General features: G+C 41.8%; 2 protein-coding genes across 2 annotated transcripts in view; one reads left to right on the forward strand and one right to left on the reverse strand.

The window, feature by feature from the left end:
- col5a3a (collagen, type V, alpha 3a) overlaps nucleotides 1-857 on the reverse strand; it is a 56,635-nt gene extending 55,778 nt beyond the window's left edge. The window contains exon 1 of the mRNA XM_073493667.1: nucleotides 805-857. Within this exon, the coding sequence (XP_073349768.1) occupies nucleotides 805-817 (13 nt within the window). The 5' untranslated portion in view covers nucleotides 818-857. The remainder of the gene's footprint in view (nucleotides 1-804) is intronic.
- A 4,968-nt stretch (nucleotides 858-5,825) lies between these two features.
- On the forward strand, nucleotides 5,826-13,095 carry rdh8a (retinol dehydrogenase 8a). The gene is made up of 6 exons (XM_073493860.1): nucleotides 5,826-6,207; nucleotides 8,483-8,644; nucleotides 10,661-10,840; nucleotides 11,603-11,696; nucleotides 11,795-11,978; nucleotides 12,120-13,095. The coding sequence occupies exons 1-6, from the start codon at nucleotides 6,102-6,104 to the stop codon at nucleotides 12,345-12,347; spliced, it is 954 nt and encodes a 317-aa protein (XP_073349961.1). The 5' UTR covers nucleotides 5,826-6,101; the 3' UTR covers nucleotides 12,348-13,095.
- Nucleotides 13,096-15,013: the final 1,918 nt, after the last annotated feature.

Consider the following 15,013-nt stretch of genomic DNA (forward strand, 5'->3'; position numbering starts at 1 on the left):
TTGTTTTACTCTAAAAGCAGATATTGGGAACTTTGAGAATAAACAAATGATTTCATCAGAAGAGGTCTGTAACATGGTTCCACAGGGACTAAGTGGATGCCCCCCCCCCCCCACCCCGGGAATCCATCTGTTTACTTTGTTTGCCTAAGATCAGGATGTAACTGGCACCATGATGATGTTTCTCTTTGCTTTCTCGGAAAACCTCTAAATCACCATTAAGTGGCAATGATCTTTATGTTTGTTTCCATGAAGACATTTTGTGCCACAAAAATAGTTGCCTACACATCTGAATTAGCTAATACTGTATGAATGTTTTAAAGTCCAATCTAAAATTCACAGTTTCAAAATGCTTCTCAACTGGCATGTGATTGAGAATGCCTGAATAACATACAGTGATGAGCTGTAGCTCTATGAATGTTTCTAAGAAAGTCATTCACTGGTGCTCAGAAATGCCACATTATGATCATCAGTGTTATTGCTCTCAAAGCGCTCTCTGTGGACTGTTCATTGTGTGTGGTCTGCAGCTGCAGCAACACTTTTAGCTCTCCTCTTTTAGTGCAGCTACTCTTTTAGCACTTTCTCTCAATTATCGGTGTTCTCTGTCCGCCTCAGAACCCCTAAAACACTTTCCCAGCTCACTCCTTTCTGAGTCTTTGCACCCATTCTTTCTCTGTTTTTAAGTCTCCCTCCCGCCCACCGACCCCCAGCTACTCTTTCCCTTCGTCCCTTTTATTCTCATGAAGTTTGCATTCCACACCTCCTCTGCAGACTGCACACAAAAGAGCAGAAAGCGCCACTCCTGACCTGTGGCAAACATTCCAGTCCTCTGGGCCCTTTCACACAGCCAGAGTCCCCTATCGTTCCAGTAGCATCAGCCAGAGTCTGCCTCTTGTCCAATAATACTGCATGAAGATACCACCAACAGGAGGGAGGGAAAGGAGGAGGAGGGAAACAAGGGATAATCAGTCTGATGCACTCACTGTATAATAAAGAATGACCATGCATAAAAATGGTGTATTTCAAAGAATAAAAAATGTTACAAAAAATGTTTGAAATGCAGCGCATACATCATTCTTTTGTAAACACAGTTTGATGTGCATTGTACATTCAGAGGAGCATTTTTATAATCACTCAAGCCATCTTTAATTATGATGAGTGAAAACAGACATTTAAGAAACCAGCTGAAGAAGCAGTGAACGTTCCAGGAGCATCTGCTCATGTGTCCTCAAAAATCACTACACAGGAAATTGACTATTAACCTATAAAAGAAGGTTTAGAGTGGACAGGGGTTTCATTTTCTAAGACTTGGACTTCGATGAAGAGGTTACAGATGATTTGAGCGCAGGGCACAGATGGAGTATGCTCAGAGGAGTTGGAGAGAACAGGTGAAAGGTCTGAGGAAGGATGTTTAAAAAATTGATTACAAGCAGGGTTAGAAAAGAGGTGCAGCAGAGAAAGTGGAGAGAGAAACGTCTGAGGTGAAGTAGGGAGGAGGGTTTACAACAAGACATTAAAGCAGAGAAAGCACGTGGCAGGAAAAGCGTGTAGAGGCTTGTGCCATCCCCTCCTCTATGTTTCTTTCTTCACTCTGTCTGTGTCTTAGTGCCTCAATCTTCTGAAATTCCACAGCAATAGCTTGGAGGGTGATAGACATCAGTGGCTGTCCGGCACCCCTACTCATCTCCATCCACACCTGTCCACTTTCTCCGGAGGCACAAGGGAAAGCATGCCAGGAACGGCCCTGACCTTACTCCATGAGCTTGCTCTGGCCTATTTAGAGCCATATCCACAGGTGAACTGACCATCTGGAGTACGAACAGCTTTCCTGTTGGCCAGCGGTTGATGAAAACTAAACAGAAATGCAATGTAGCATGGACTCCTTACTCCTGACTCCTTACTTAAAGAGCAATTGTAGCTTAAAGGTTGGTTTCTATGGGTTTTATAACTGAGATTATACTTTCAGTATAATCTAAATTAGAATTTACTCCAAATTAATGATTTGGTAGTAAAATGTGTCAGTGTTGGTGGGCTGTTCTGGGTCAAAGGATCATGGTCATTTTTCATTCTCTATCTGTCCCTGACCTTGACATTTGTTCAGACCACCACCTGGTGATCTGCCATAAAAATGCAAAAAGATAAAAGCCATACAGGATTTTGCACTCATGTCAAGAGTGTACAGGCTCAAATCACTCTTCTCTGATATGACAGTGTAGTGGTGGGGAAGCACGGTGGCTCAGTGGTTAGCACCGTCGCCTCACAGCAAGAAAGACCTGCACTCGATACCCAGCTGAGGCACAGCAGGGCCTGTCTTTATGGACTTTGCATGTTCTCCCCGTCCCTGTGTGGGTTTCCTCCAGCTGCTTCCATTTCTCCCGCCATCAAAAACCATGTATATTAAGTTAATTGTCCTGCCAATCCCCCTCACTGAGGAACTGACCTGGAGTTGGTCCCCGGGTGTCCATCAGGAATGGTTTAAATGCAGAGAATGAGTATGTGACAATAAAGAATCTTCTTCTTGACTCTTTCTTGTTGCTGATGTATTCTACCTTTACACTCAATTTTCCAAGATTGTCAGCCTAATGCCTAAAATCTGAGAAATATGTAAATATATATACTAAAATGTCACTGCAGTGCATGTTGTTTTGCACACTGTCAGCTCGGATTTAAGACCGCTCTCTCTGACAATGCAAATTTCACTTTTATCATCTTGTTGTAATCTTCTGCTTTTCAGTGAAAGAAATGGGTTTTAGCTCAGGGATGCTGTAAATAAGCCGACATTAGCGTTGTGAGACAGAACAAGGAAATTGGGCCTGAACTCTGTGTACGCTGACAGTCTGCTGCTCTCTGTCCTCAGTACAATAGACAGCTGATGGTCAGGAGTCTATGAAAACATAATATTAAAACATGATATTGTCATACGATGAGTCACATAACATGCTTGAGGTTGATTTTTTTCAGATTAAAGCTTAACCTGTCTTCACACCACCCGTCTGCTGGTTTCTGGCTGACCCTTGTTGGTTCAGGCAAGGACTCCGCTCATTGTTAAAATATGTGTTCCCTGTGGGAGAATCTCTCCTTTCAAAGTTATGACAGAAATGATTGGCTCCTCTTGAAGATGGAGGCCTGTAACCTCAGTTTACCCCCACAGGAGACAAACGGGCTATAAAATTCAAAAGCCCGTCTCTGTCCTCTCCCACTGTTTCCTCTGCTGCTCTGTGTTAGTGGATGTCCTCAGCTTTCACCTACTCGCTTATTCTATCCTCATAGTGAAATGAATGCTTCACACTGTGTTTGAGGTCTTCATGTGTTAAAATGGTAATGGGATTAAAGGGGTTAAACAGGGGCACCCATAAACATCACGGTGCTTGCAATATGTTAAAAGGGCAGAAATGTTGACGATGCAAGTTTTAGTTTCATCACTGGAATACGTAATCAGGTCTCATGAGCTGGGGAGAAAAATGTCAATAGAGGATACACCCTTTATTTTATTTGTAAGGGACAAACGCAGAAAAACACTGATAGTTGCAGAAGTGGTGTCTGATGTACTGTACATGTGTACATACCCAAAGCTAATTTCCAACACCAGTCCCTTGAGGGGCATTAATATTTCAAGAAATCTCTAAAAACACATGTTATGGTGCTAATTATGCCATTAATCAATGAACAAGTTAAATACATTAAATATTTCAAAGCATTAAGAATGTATAGGCTTCTATTTCTTTTAAAATCGAATCAGAAAACATCCTTAATGTGGAAACCAGCAGTTGTGTTTGAAATTTGCATCATATAATGTCAGCATGGCATTTGGTTTTAAGTATATGCAGAAACATTGAGTGAGTAGTAAGTGAGTGAACAACAGTACACGATGTCAGAATATCTGACCACCAGGACTGATGAGACACTGAGAAAGACGCTGACGAGGGACGGACTCAGAGGACACGGCCTGGCTGAGAGACTGGTCGTCATACACAGAGCTGGATGCCCAGGGAAGATATTCTGTGTTCGTGGTGGAGAAAGGGATGCATTATTACTACATTGTGATGAATATGCCAAAATAAGAGGATTATTCTTCTTTATTGTTCTACAACACTTTGCAACCAGAAAGTAATATCTGAGTAGCTAAATATCTATCCTCCTGCCACTACCTGAGGGGCAACCAGTGAAACACTACCAGATTGTCTTTTGTCTTTTTTGTGCTCAAATGACCTTTGTCATTTTTTTCTGCTTATGGTCAGGTGTCATATTTGAATTACAATGCCCTATCTATTCGTGTTGCAATGTTGTAACATTATTATCTATATATAACCTACATGGTAATTATTTTTCATTATATATATTTGTTTGCTTTGGTGTTATAAACACTGTCTTTTAATGCCAATAAAGCTCAACAAATTGAATTGAAATTGAATTAAGAGTAAAAGAGAAGGACAAAAATCACCAGTGTAGCTACCCGAGAAGGAAATCTGGTTTAATTATCTAAAGGCTGGGTCCATATTTGGAAAAAAATAAAACTATTATTTTTTGACAATATACATTTGATACCAACTTGTAACACAATAAAGCACAAAAAAGTCTCATGCCTGCAAAAAATTACAATCAATTGATTTCAAATGGTGCCAAAAGTATAAATCACCCCACTATTCACAGTGCAAGAAGCAATGGTAAAATCAGAATAAAATAACTATAGATTTCTCTCATTTTGAGGCCTAAAAGTGTTTGTAGTTTTAGTAGTTAACAAACAAAAAATGACAAAAGGGTATTTCGCTAGCAAGCCACTGAAAAATGTGGATAAATAACGAATTTAATGACATGTAGTTCACTACTCCCCAAAACTTTAATCGCAGATTATTTTCAACAAATCACTCGCTCATAATGAGTGTGAGTTATTTGTTAATATCGAGTGATCTGATTAATGAGTGACTAATAAATAATCACTCCACATTGATCATCCACTCACCCCTGCTTTGGGCTTATTAGAATCAGTATTAGAGTCAATAAAAAAACATATTCACAGTCTCCTGCCAAACCTTTCACAGTTTACTTGTGGTTGCATCACATTCAGCAACAGGTCCAAACACGACAGACTCTGACTCTTGCACTCTGGACTTTAATCAAGGAAAGAGAAGCAAGTTTGTTTTGAGATCTTATCAGACGCACTTTAACCTCTTACAACATCAGTCAAGAAGAGAGCCCATTAGTCACTGTAACATCAACACTTTGTGATGGCATTAACAAACTCAGACCAGACTTCTTACATACTTATATTTAGTTCATATTTGGATTACAGTCATGCAAATAGCACAATTTAATAAAAGCCCAAGTGCTTCTTAAGAGTGCTGCACCTTGTCTTACCACCAGATGGCGGTACAATGCAGCGCATTAAATTACCATAAACACAACATTCAAAAATGAAGGTGAGCGTGGGAGGACTAGTTTTATATATAAAAAATAATAAAATTTAAAAATTTAAAAAACAAGGAGAGACGATTTGGGTTAGCTATTTGTGCAGCACAAATTGTTAATTGAATCAACTGATTTACTTACATGTATTAGATTTAAATGAATCTAAAATGTTGCATAATAGTTTTTGGAAATGCTGACATAAAATATGTCATAGTAAAACTAAGTCCTACTAACAAATACTAACTAATAGTGAACCAGAGATCCTATCAGTTTAGGACAAAAGCTCGTGTGTGCGTGTGTGTGTGTGTGTGTGCGTGTGTGTGCGTGCGTGTGTGTGTGTGTGTGGTACTTGTTGTTGGGGTCACACAGCTCAGAAATCAAATAAGCACTGCCCCCTCTTCCACACGCACGTGCGCGCATGCACGGACACACACATTTAGAGGAATTAAGTGTATTTTCAGGGCAGGCGGCACCTATCAAGAAGAAAATCTTGTCAGTGAGGGCTGTTTGCGATACCAAGTGTTTTTTGGTCCCTGATTTGATTGAACATGTGACTGAATTAGACGCTCACATGGCTGCGGCGGCTGCATGATCCGCTTTAGTTCTTTAAAGTCCGGTGATCGGTAACTCAGCTCCCTCGGCAGCGACCATCCGGAGCAGAGGACCGCTGAAAAACACAGCGCCTACCCGGACAAATCATGGCGAACAGCGGGCAGAAAGTTGTGCTGATCACCGGCTGCTCCTCCGGCATCGGGTTACGAATCGCCGTCACGCTGGCCAAAGATGAAAAGAAGCGTTACCATGGTAAATGCGCTTTCTTCTACATTGTTTCTTTGATCGGAGCTGTTAGTAACAAGCCTGTAACAGTGTGCTTCGCTGCAAAGCCTATTCCGTGTTTACTTCCCCCTGCAGAGCTCCGCTATTGCACCACGTCTCCTTTACGCACAAAGTTCGGTTGAGTTTCATGCGCAAGTCTCCGTCTTAACGCAAATAAGAGACTCGGTGTGGTGTCACTTGAAAAAAGCTAACCCTAGTGATATCGGATCCATATCCTTTTGTAAGGACTGGGATTCAGTCGCCCCTTTGGTTCAACTATTATCATCTGAAAGCGCAGTTTCCAGGGCAGAACTCTGCGAGGATGCCGCTTGCCAGGCGGAATCATAAAAGGAGTCTTGTCAGTTCTCTTTCAAGTGACTTCTTCAGCACAAAGACCCCTTTTATCGAAGTGAATTGTAGACCGCCTGCTCCGGTTTAGTGCCGTGTCTAATGTGCCTATAGTCCCCTCAGTGGAGCGAGTGCTGAAAGGGGGACAAAGTTTGAGACCTGTACAAGCGAGGGTTCACTCCAAAGCAAGGGCCTTGTTTGAGGACTTCATTGGTGCACAGAGGAGTTAGGGTGTCCCACTTTGACATTGTTGCTCTGTGCGTCTCCTCTGCTGCTTCCCAGCCATCATTAATGTCATTCTAGGAATTAGAGATCCGAAACCATGTCATGAAGCCTCAGACAGACTAATGTTAGACCTCACTCCCACCCCCACCCCTGTTGGTAAGAGTTTGCCTTCAGACCCCCCTTTGTTGTTAGATGTGACTTAATGCAGGGTTACATATTTGGCTGTCAGTGACTTCAGTCAATCAGTCATCGTATGCATTCTCTAATATAACTCATTTTAGCCAATTTAATTCATTACTGCTGTGCTTTTGCCAATTCAGGAACCACTGAGCAAGGGTTAGTTAGAGTTTTATTTATCTTTGGGGCCATCAGGACCTGACAGGATTTATTACAGTGAAATAGATGAGCAAAACAGAAGTGATTAACTGCTCCCTCAACAACAGTTTGAGCTGATTCTTTTCACAATGTGAAAATGAGGCCACCTCTGAGCAATGACGCTGATCTGCTCTTTTTCCAGGGTCTTTAGGAAATCCAACAGAGATTAAATATTGCATTGCGCATAAAGTATTCATTAGCTGCAGTAACATGCACCAAACTCAGAGAAAAACCCCAAAAAGACTTCTGTGTGTGCAATGCAATGTGGTTCATTCAAGAATGTTTAAGCAGCCCAAGAATAATTCCTGCAGGAGCCACAGGAACAATGGATCTGTTGTTCCCTAAATCTCTTTGTTGCTTCATGGACACACAGATCTCAAATCATAAGATTAGGATTAATTAGACTTCATGAGACGTCATGAATGCGTAGTGTGTATTTGACTGCTACCAGTTACATGACACAGGCCCTAGTTTTAGTATTATACATCATGAAATGTTAGATCAGTAACATTGCACAGGATTGGAAAACCTCCACAGTGTGGCAATCGCTCTTTAAATCTTTTGATCCAGCCCCGTCTCTGTTTAGACAAGAATCAGGTGAGGTGTGTCTTCATCTGTCAAGGACAACAGGAAGATTCAGATGAACGTCTGCATAAGAGGTTGTTTACTTCTCCTGATTGCCATTGTGCAACAGCCCTGTCTGTCTTTTCCCTGCTAGATAACGTCAGTCAGCACAGTGTTAGCACAACACACAACATGGAAGACGGCATGAAAGCCAAGTGAACACTGTGCTGATAGCTGCTGTCACTGGTCATGATAGATTCCTGTGCTGTATGTAGGTTAATGTTGCTCAGTGTGTAAAGTTCACAGGAAATCAATTCTGTGTTCTGTAAACTGACAGGCGTGGTCACTGCTGGGAACTCTGACCCGCACATTTGACTCTGTCATAACACTGTGTGTGTGTGTGTGTGTGTGTGTGTGTGTGTGTGTGTGTGTGTGTGTGTGTGTGTTAAGGAAGTCATTTGGTGGTGGCCTCACAGATAAGAGGGTTCTGTGTGTTTTCTTCAACAGTGTGACAATGGATCTGGAGTTTTTCTCTTTTCCTACAGAAAACAATTATTCATGAGTTCACCAATGATTGCCAGTTCAATGATGAATAAAAAAATCAAACAAAAGTCACTTTAACACTGATAACTAGAGGGCTTCACACAGTCATTTCCACTAATTTTTTTTTTTGCAATGTTTTTTTTTTGTTTTGTTTTTTGCAGTCTACAAGTGAAATAACCTGTTCCTCCTCTCTGTCTCTCCCTATCAGTCATCGCCACCATGCGGGATCTGAAGAAAAAGGACAAGCTCGTAGAGGCAGCAGGAGATACATATGGCAAGACCCTGATGTTGCTTCCACTAGACGTGTGCAGTGACGAGTCCGTCAAGCAGTGCATCAACAATGTTAAGGACCGCCATATTGATATCCTGAGTGAGTGACACACACCAGAAACTAGGCCCTGCATCTGCATTTGAGCCCTTCCCCAGCTGTCAATGACGTGGCTTCTTTGATCTGTAGATCAACATATATCTATTAAAGGGTGACTTCACTTTTTTTTTCAACCTGGACCCTATTTCCCCATGTTTTTGTATCTAAGTGACTAATGGGGACAACTTTTTTAGTATTGAGCGAGAGCGCTGCAAATGGGCTGCAATGTAATCCCTCCAGGCAATTGCACACATCAAAGTACGACCACTTAAAGTGCTTGTTTTTGTCACTGACAGGCTCAGATTGTTATTCTGGTTATCTGATAACAGGATGGAAAGGATCCCTACAGAGATGAACCTTTTTGTTAAAGATTTTTTAACCAGAAACAGCCGCTAGCACTCCAAAGCCACCAGACTCCATTTGCAGAAATAGATATTGTATCTTTCAAATTTAACAGAAAAACAAAATAAAACTCACCAAAGCCATCCTGGTTTGCCTTTCCACTGCGTTTGGTCCAAACAAAACCTTTCAGTCACTGCGTTAGATATGAAAACGTTGCGAGAGGAAAGGCAGACATCAGAGAAGCAGCGAGGGAGAATGGGGTTAAAAGCCAGAACATTTTTACGTCTAATCAGTGGATTAAGGGTTTATTTTGATCAAACCAGAGTTGGTGATGAACAGGAAACTATTAAAGAAGTTTTTCTTGAGTTTTATTGTGTTTCTGTCGAGTTTTTCACAATAAAGAAATTATAGTCTGGTGGATTTGGCGAGAGTGACACAGCAGCTGTTTGTGGTTAAACAAAGTGGTTTTGTTCTTTAACAAAAAGGTCTCATCTGCTCTTCCTTGTGGCTGAAGTGTTCTCAGTCAGCAGCAGACCAGTTTCAAACACTGTCGTCCACATTAGTCACTCGGACACAAAAACGTGAGGAAAAAGGGTCCAAGTTGAAATAAACCAAAGTCACCCTTTAATGCGTTTGTTTCTTTTATTAAATATCTTAGAACAGCTGATTAATCTTGTTAGTCTGTAACCTAAAGTGATAAAGTAATATACTGTATGGCCTTACTCATTTTCTTATCTGTGTGTGTAGCAATGATAACAAAATACATAGAGCACTAACCATAGCCCCTATTTAACACAAAGACTCATACTCTCATGAGACAGTAACAGTAAAAATCGAATAGACCTGTCACCAATAACAGTGTTATTACTGTGATAATAATAAGACTTAAGGATGAAGTTTCTGAACATTCATAGCTGTGACTCTCTTGTAAGAGTGTGCTCCCCTGGTTTTGCAGTTGACATAAAGAGTAGGCGGGGGGGGAGGAGATTGGGAGAGTCTTGAAATTCCAGTGGGCAGATAGATTCTGCACCAAAACAGAAATGACCACCATACTGATTTCACGAGTGTGTGAAATCTAGCTGAAAGTCTGCAGCTCTATCTGCCCACAACACTTTCTGTAATTAGCTTGTCCTTACAGCTAAAACAAAGCAGAAGGTGTATTTTGAATCCAACAAATCTCAGCAGGTCACCAACATTTCATTAAGCTCTTAGTTGTGATCAGTCGCTCTATATAAAAACATTAAGTCATTTCATGGTCAGTCTGGTGGCAGTACATTGTATTCTGCTGGATTAATAACTCTTGAATAGGTAATTGTTTTCAACCTTAAGTCTGGATAAAGATTCTATTTATAAACCTGCCTCCATTTCACTCTAAATCCAACATTACATCCCCCTTCACCTAATTACTCAAGACCCTGAGGCCCTGCAACATGGACTGGTGTTACATCACACCTCTCTGCTGCTGTCACACGCTGACATCTGGTGGCAATATTGAGTAAAACCATCTGTAGTCTGTCAATGAGGGATCTATTCTCGTGGAAAGGCCAAGAGAACAGTGTGAACAATCCAGATGTATCACTTTATATTAAGTCAACAGGATCATTCAAAGGTCTTAACATGTGTGGTCTTGGAGGTACAAGCAGTGTGTCACCTGTGTGTTTGTGTGTTTCCTGTCAGTCAATAACGCAGGTGTGGGCCTGTTGGGACCTGTGGAGAGCATCAGCATCGAGGAGATGAAAAAAGTGTTTGAGACCAACTTCTTCGGTGTTGTTCGCATGATCAAAGAAGTGATGCCAGACATGAAGAAGAGGCGTTCAGGACACATCGTGGTCATGAGCAGTGTCATGGGTCTTCAGGGTATGATCCATAAACACAGGAAAAGATACTTGGTTTGGGTTTGTACATGTAACCAGGAGCACTGCACTCAGATATTAAAAAACTAAACTGTCACAGTTTCAGTCTGTCATAAATGCCTGAAAAATCAAGATTTTTGATATAATTCTGACATCCGACTTTGTCTAAGGCTCAGCAGAACAGCAGGAGAATTTAAATCTACATTTCTTTAAGTTACAAGATAACATATGCTGATCATCCAAGGTTCATATTGAGCTGGAAACACAGTTTGTTCTTTGCTTTAGGATCTATTAGATAAGATCGGTATTTTTTTAATAGTGTTTTTAATACCATTATTTTCAGTGTTTTAAATATCTTAAATGTTGAATGCTTATATGAGAATGCTTGACAGATGAAAGTTTCTCTGTTTAAAGATTTTTTTTCATTAGCTGTCGGTCTATGCCAGTAAAGGTCTGCTGACCTCACTTCAGTCAATTAACAACTAGTTGCTATGAGTCTTTAGTGTTTGATATAACCTGTTTGAAGTGCCAGACGGGCGGGGTTTTCCAGAACAAGTTAAAGAGTATCTGATAAGCTGTCAATCACATGCAAGTTAGATAAACCGACTCACATATTCTGTCTGGCACTTGTATTGTCCTATTTATCTACTTAATTGATTCAAGTAGCTTTATGTGTAAATGATGCTTGACTCATGTCTGCTGTTAATTAACTATTTGATAATACAATGCACTGATATCCTTTTTTCTCTCTGTATTGTTGGTTTAGGAGTGGTGTTCAATGATGTTTACACTGCCTCTAAGTTTGCCATGGAAGGTTTCTGTGAGAGCATGGCCGTGCAGCTGATGAAGTTCAATATCCGGTAGATTACTCTCTTTCCTCTGTTCTTCCTTCACATCTGTCTTCACTTTGTACTGTACATGCTACCTCACGGGCCTTTCTGCATCTGACTGCCCACAGCTTGTCCATGATTGAGCCTGGCCCCGTGCACACTGAGTTTGAGACGAAGATGATGGAGGATGTGGCCAAGATGGAGTATCCGGGAGCAGATGCCGACACAGTTCGATATTTTAAAGACGTTTACCTGCCATCATCCATAGATATATTCGACGCCATGGGCCAGATGCCAGAGGACATAGCCAAAGTAAGGGAATAGCTTCATTCCAAATCTATCTCAGGATTCAAGGATCAATGTTGCTTTCCTCTGATCACTAACTGATATATTTAACAAGCCTACAAAGCAATCAAATCAGTGAAAACTGTGTTTTGTTTCTCATCTCTTCAGTGCATTAAGAAGGTTATTGAGTCAAGCAGCCCTCGCTTCAGGAATCTCACCAACAACCTCTACACACCCATAGTGGCCTTAAAGTACGCAGATGAGACTGGTGGCCTGTCTGTAAACACTTTCTACAACCTCCTCTTCAATTTCGGCCCTCTCATGCACATCACCATGAGCATCCTCAAGTGCCTGACGTGCAGCTGCCTGCGTAGACGCACCATCTCACCTAACTGAAGAGGGTGTCTGATCCTGCCCTGTTGACCCCACCCATTCCCTACTGCCTTTTCCTGAGGTTTGGGGCAAAGCAGGTAGAGTAGAGCCAGTAACCCTGAGAAAAGAGAGGAGCCGCCTTTTCGTTCAAAGACACTACCATGATAAGCTTTGCCAGACAACATGCACAGTTGCACAAGTTTGTCACAGAGATGTCTGCAGGATGACCTCATGTACTCACACATATACACAGAGAAGCATACACAGAAATACAAGCATCACACACATTGGATTATCCTATATACATATTATAAAGTGAATGCCATGCCTTGGTCATTGCTTTATGTGAGGAACTGAAGTGCTCGGATGTGTATATAATTTCAAAGAGAAAACACAGACAGGACATAAGATACAAACCCCATGGACAGATAAAAAAAAAGCACAAAAATGAACTCAATTACAGAGAAAAACAATAAGATTATAGAGAAATAATAATGCTATAATTTGTAGCCTAGATAACTCTACACTCAGGCTCACCAGAGTTGTAACATGTCTGACGGAAACAGAGAGAATATATCTGCTTTTATTTTGTTGTGCCCTTAATGTTTGCCTTAACATAGTGTTCTCATGGTCATAACTGCTGTTAAATCATATTTTTAATCTTTTGATGAACTGATGTTTCGATTTATAAAGGTTTGTGAGGGGTTGGGTCAGATATGTTTAATCTAGCATTTTGATTTAGTAATAAACAGAATTCTGATTGATCCTAAAATGTCCACTTGTTATAATTACTGACACAAAAAGACCCCTAATACTGCAAGGTCTTTCTCACTGTCTGCAAGACTACTTGGGTACCAATAGGGGGCAGTATTTCACAGTTTTTTCCCTGGCAGCCAACCTGTGGATTTCACAGCAGCAAGCAAAGCTGTAGTGTAAAGGAATTTTTCCTCAGTGTCCTGACGTAGACAAGTGCAATATAACTGAATAGATCAAATCTTTGGATTGTGATTTAAAATTGTTGAAGACACTGGCCATCATGCTATTACAAGCAGATTTGTTTCATTCGTTGGATTCTATACAGTATTTTTCAGTAACACAATAGTCAACATCAGTTTATACTGGTCATTTTTTAAATGTTAATTTGGAAAGACATACATATTCTTTACTGGTAAGCATAATTGTAACAGTAACAGTATCTTAGACTTTTACGCTATTGGGACCTTATTCAGGTAAATTTACACATAATGCCTCTTGCAGAGCACATACATGCTTTTGCATATGCATATTTGTGAGTGTGCGTGTATGTGCACGTACGCAGACATTAGCATGTGTTTGCATGTATGTGTGTGTGTGTGAGAGAGAGAGAGAGAGAGAGAGAGAGAGAGAGAGAGAGAGAGAGAGAGAGAGAATGTGTTGTATGAGCATGTCTATGGGCCAAGTTAGTGATCTGTTGATGGATATAAAGAGGTCATGGCCTGCTCCCCATCAAAACCCCTCCCTTGAACCCCCACCCCTCACACACACACACCCTGCTTTGTGCCGTGTGAGAGAATGTGACCTGGTTCCCATCCCTGAGGAGGGGTGAACCCTAATGACGGCCTCCTCAGACACATTGCGCAGCACTGAGCCTCCCTCTCCAGCTGGCCCCCTTAGCCCATCAGGCCGGGACCCCCTGGTCCACACTGGGAGAGGCCTGCGGTCTGGCCTGGATAGCCTAGCCTGTCTGCACACACCCTGTCCCGTGCCACCCTGACATGCCCTGCAGTGTCCAGGCTGGTTACACTCACCCGGTTGGACTGCATGGAGCTCATCATCAGAGGACAGTGCAACTGGTTGCAGACCTGTAGTTTCTGTGCAGTATACAATGAGCGCAGCGCTTCAGCTCTGTGTATGTGTCTTCATCAGAGGCGACAGCTACGCACAATGGAACAAAGACACTGTCAATCACAATCAAATGGGTGTGTGCGCGGGGGGGCGGAGGGGAAGGGGGAAGGGGATCCAAGGTTGGGGGAGGAGTCTGTTCATCCTGAATGTTCAGGGGGATGCCAAGACCCAATGTGGGACGCTGAAGGCGAAGGGCAGGGGGTGGGTGGAATTTTGGGGGCACTGAGGGGAGGGGGTGTGTCGCATTTGGGAAAATGAGAATAGGGGTGCCCAGGCCTGAATGGAAGACCTGTTTACTAATTGAATGAACACAGGAGTTACAGAAAAGTCTCATTAAACAAGAGGTCTTATCAAACCATTGTTGTGTACCTTTGTTTCACAATCAAGAATGTAATTGCAATATAATGAGGGCAGCGTGACGTGGTTAGGGCTTCCCTTAATTGTAACCCTGTCACAATAACTGAGCCACTAAACATGCATACGCTCTGTCCTCATGCACCCTTACTGTGTACTGATTAACAGGCCACTTGCATTGTTAGGTTATATGAGTGGAGAAAAGAGGAACCTCAATCTTTGGTATGTTAGGAGGATAAAGTCTTGTATTCTGTCTGCATTCTCTGTCGCCATATCATCGCTGGTTCAGCGATTTTACCACGTCCTCCTTTCAGTGTCATCGTCACTAGCGAGCCACACCTAAGCTTGCCTCAGAGAGTGATGAGATAGACCGGGGGAGTCAGAGATCAAAAACAAAAGGGAGCTCCAGAGGTCAGAAAATTGTGTGAACTGAGTCGTGGAAATGGCAAAAG

The sequence above is a fragment of the Pagrus major genome, chromosome 23 (genome assembly GCF_040436345.1).
Source record: "Pagrus major chromosome 23, Pma_NU_1.0".
NCBI lineage: Eukaryota > Metazoa > Chordata > Actinopteri > Spariformes > Sparidae > Pagrus > Pagrus major.